The sequence below is a fragment of the Etheostoma spectabile genome, chromosome 6 (genome assembly GCF_008692095.1).
Source record: "Etheostoma spectabile isolate EspeVRDwgs_2016 chromosome 6, UIUC_Espe_1.0, whole genome shotgun sequence".
In the NCBI taxonomy this organism is placed as follows: domain Eukaryota; kingdom Metazoa; phylum Chordata; class Actinopteri; order Perciformes; family Percidae; genus Etheostoma; species Etheostoma spectabile.
Genome location: NC_045738.1, coordinates 19,563,012 through 19,567,309, shown reverse-complemented (window position 1 = coordinate 19,567,309; position 4,298 = coordinate 19,563,012). Strand labels below are relative to the sequence as shown.

At 43.5% G+C, this 4,298-nt stretch overlaps 1 protein-coding gene across 2 annotated transcripts in view; it reads left to right on the top strand.

Annotated features, from left to right (window-relative positions):
- tmod4 (tropomodulin 4 (muscle)) overlaps positions 1-4,298 on the top strand; it is a 28,467-nt gene that overhangs the window by 20,608 nt on the left and 3,561 nt on the right. For both annotated transcript variants that reach the window (XM_032517605.1, XM_032517606.1), the window contains exons 5-6: positions 2,125-2,217; positions 2,741-2,871. In XM_032517605.1, coding sequence (XP_032373496.1) covers positions 2,125-2,217; positions 2,741-2,871 — 224 coding nt within the window. The remainder of the gene's footprint in view (positions 1-2,124; positions 2,218-2,740; positions 2,872-4,298) is intronic.

Here is a 4,298-nt window from a genome sequence, read left to right as displayed (position 1 = left end):
TTAACCATAGTCCTCAGAAATCGACTGGAGTTTAGAATTACAACACAGAGAAAGTGGAAGGTAACGGGCATCCGGCCAAAAACAAGGACATCCGTCAGAATTTCCGGCGGCATCTGAACAATGCCGGAAATGAAACGTTGTCTATATATACTACCCAAAGCTCATAATAAACTAAAAATAACTTAATATTTCTGGATCAGGTAGGAGAGAGAAGCGCTGCATAGTGAAGCAAAAGTATCCGCAGATACGTCAAATGGCTTAAAGAGCCTCTGCATTTTGGTAATTTATCCACGTAAATTACATAAGCTAGAAAGCCTTCCCTGTTCAGAAATGAGGTTGAATTAAAATGGGTTTTCTTTGTTGAGTGTGATCCTTCTGAACACCCAGTCACACTTCTCTCACACGCCAAACAGAAGGGCAGGCATCCGGAAAGCCAGAGCAGGGTTTGTCCGGCTCCACCGGCCTGTCAGAGAGATGGCCGCTGCACCCCTGGATGGAGTCCAGATGAGGATTAAACCTCAGTTAGCCTCAGTCAGTCTTTTGTTTGGGTGTTTTTGGCAAACCGACTAAAAGGGGGATGAATAGCTGGGCCGACCTGCTTCATGAGGAGGGAGGGAGGGAGAGAGAGGGGGAGAGAGAGAGAGAGAGAGGACTTAATTATCACCTTTTATTTACATTACCATGTTGCTTTATTGAGCTTTTGACTTGCTGCTATCTAGTTTGTGCTGTAAAGCTACCGTGGGTTATTCTCAGGGCCACACCGGATAACTTGGGGGTGTTTATGGCCGGTAACCCCCCCGCCCCCCCTTCCCTTCCCTAAGCAGGCAGCTGTCTCTCTGGCCTCCCTCTCCTCACAAGGCCCGTCCCATGGTTCCTCACACCGGGTCAGGAGGCTGGGAAGGTGGAGGGAAGGGGGAGTTGCTGTCACTCTCTGTGACACAGTTTGGCAGGTTACACCGAGAGGAAGAGGAGAAGCAGCAGGTCTGCCTCCTCCTGGCCAAACACAGTAACCGCAGGAGAACAAGAGAAAACTGTCACTTGTATGTTTGTTTGGTAAAGTTGATGTGGAAGACAATCACTGTTTCTTCATTCTGGGTATAAGCAGAAAAATTACACATATGTATAGATACACACATCCAGTGTCACAAAACATAGGATCTGCTCATTAAATATAATGGTCAGTGGTGGAGAGAAGCGAGCTTTTGACTGGGAGGATGTCGGTTCAATCCCCAGACCGACAGCATACAATCTGGGTGGTAGTCCTTACCACCACTGAGGTGCCCTTGAGCAAGGCCTTAAGCAAGGCCCTTAACACCAACCACTCCAGTGGAATTTAGTAATCCTGAAATACACACACAGACCTATTCACGCACAAATAGAGAGATGTTAGTGAGTCTTGCTCAAGAGCACCTGGCAGCTATCAATCCACACTGTACTTTGGTCCAAACAGGACTTGAACCTGGGATCACCCTGAGAGATTACACCCAGTTCCAGGATTTTGTTGCTGTGCTCAGGCAACTCAATCGTTCTCCAACAGACACACACAGTAGAATCACAAGAGACCAGGAAACCAACATCTTGTTGTTTTGGACTCAGAAACTGGGTTTTTATTTACACTGGGGATTACTTCATGGTCCACCTGACTTCTAACTAGTAGCCTGATTAGGAGATTGTGACAGGAGTTTTTTATGCCATATTTATTTAATTTACTGATATTTTGTTTGTTTTATTTAACTAATACTACTGTCCTTTTTGTCTGCCCATCCTGTACATTGTACATTTGTTTTCACATTTGAAGGATAAGGACAATTCATGCTTAGACTGAAAATGTTATTTCACTTTCTGACCTTCTCGTCTTATTTGTCTTCTGTAAGCTGTGCCATAAGAGCTGATGTTTGTCATATTTGCAAATAAAAAAAAAATTATTTTTATTTTTTTTTTTTATTGAAAAAGATTTTACTTGCAAATGCAGCAATGAATTTGTCTTGGGGATATCGGTGCAAGGACACCGCCACAGCAAACATGGCAAAACACAATCCAGGACATTCAGTGGGATCGCATTCAAACACCACACATGTTTTGATGTTGTTGTCATGGTGATTGTCTTCCTAATTGTACTTGCAGCCATCCTTGGAATGTACACGCTGATGAGCAACAAGCAGTACTACGACGCTCTGGGCACCACGGGCACCATCGCCAACACTGAGGGCATCAACAGTACGTATGAGCTCATTTCCAAATTGTAATTTTTCTTTGGGGGATTAACAAAGTACACATTATTATTATTATCAATATTTATTTTAATGGTTAAGATTATTTCCAAGCTAATGTTGAAATAAGAAAATAAGATAAGTCAACCGCCAGTCAGGCAGATGTTTAATTCAAGTTTCCTCTTTTTGGTCCTAAAACATCCCAGTTAGAGAATAAACGCTCTAAACATATTCTTTGTAAATCTTTACAATAATTCCCTGAATGAACCAAGCAGGCCGGCCTTGTTGCACCATCCAATTTTTTTCTTCAAAACTTGCCATTTTTAGCGTTTAGCTTGCTAGCTCAATGCTATTGTTCAGTGCAGCGAAGGGATTGAGAGAGCGGGAGGTAATGGGTCCAAAGCCTACCACACACGGCGAATGTCCGGCTTTGTTGTGTAAATGTACTTCCGTTGGTCCAGACTATGGAGCTTGAAACTCGATTACTCCGCCACTCTGCAGCCCGAGCTGAGATGTTGTGTCTCCTACAGGTGTGGTGAAAGCAGATCCCTTCAAGATCTTCCCCGATGAGCCGCCCAACCCCACCAACGTGGAGGAAACCCTGGAGAGAATCCACAACAACGACAGCAGCCTGACTGAAGTCAACCTCAACAACATCAAGGTCAGCTCAACGGGGGGGGGGCATATATAACATGAACATGGTGTGTTTGCTTCAATTCATCAAATGTCAGCTTTTGTATCATGGTAAACCACGGAACAGTCTTCCTAATCTTCATACCGTACTAACTCTGTTGTTTCCCTATGAATACTTCTGAAATAGTAAGCTGCTCCTATATTGGAGTCTAGTCTTTTAAATACCAACATACAGTGGTGTGAAAAAGTGTTTGCCCCCTTCCTCATTTCCTGTTCCTTTGCATGGTTGTCACACTTAGTGTTTCGGAACATCAAACCAATTAAACAATAGTCAAGGACAACACAAGTAAAACCAAAATGCAATTTGTAAATGAAGGGTGTTATTATTAAAGGTGGAAAAAAAAATCCAAACCATCCGGCCCTGTGTGAAAAAGTGATTGCCCCCCTTGTTAAAACATACTATAACTGTGGTTGTCCACACCTGAGTTCATTTTCTAGCCACACCCAGGCCTGATTATTGCCACTGTCACACATCAAGGCATCACTTAATAGGAGCTGCTTGACACAGTAAGGTCCACAGAAGATCCTTAAAAGCTACACATCATGCCGAGACCCAAGAAATTCAGGAACAATTGAGAAAGAAAGTAATTGAGATCTATCAGTCTGGAAAGGGTTATAAAGCCATTTCCAAAGCTTTGGGAATCCAGCGAACCACAGTGAGAGCCATTATCCACAAATGGCAAAGACATGGAACAGTGGTGAACCTTCCCAGGAGTGGCCGGCCGCCCAAAATACCCCAGAGCGCAGCGACGACTATCAAGAGGTCACAAAAGACCCCACAACAACGTCCAAAGAACTGCAGGCCTCACTTGCCTCAGTTAAGGTCGTGATAAAGGAACTATGAATTCTGCTGTCTACCAAGAGATCCTGAAGGAGAATGTCCGACCATCTGTTCGTGTACTCAAGCTGAAACGAACTTGGGTTCTGCAGCAGGACAATGATCTCTAAACACACAGCAAGTCCACCAACGAATGGCTGAAGAAAAACAAAATGAAGACTTTGGAGTGGCCTAGCCAAAGTTCTGACCTGAATGCTATTGAGATTTGTGGTATGACCTTAAAAAGGCCGTTCATGCTCGAAAAACCTCTAATGTAACTGAATAGGACAATCTGCAAAGATGAGTGGTCCAAAATTCCTCAGGACCTGTAAAAGCCTCATTGCACGTTATCGCAAACGCTTGGTTGCAGTTGTTGCTGCTAAGGGTGGCCCAACCAGTTATTAGGTTTAGGGGGCAATCACTTTTCACACAGGGCCATGATGGTTGGATTTTTTTCACCTTAAATAATAAACACCTTCATTTACAAATTGCATTTTGTGTTTACTTGTGTTGACTATTGTGTCCTTGACTATTGTTTAAATTGGTTTGATGTTCCGAAACACTTAAGTGTGACAAAC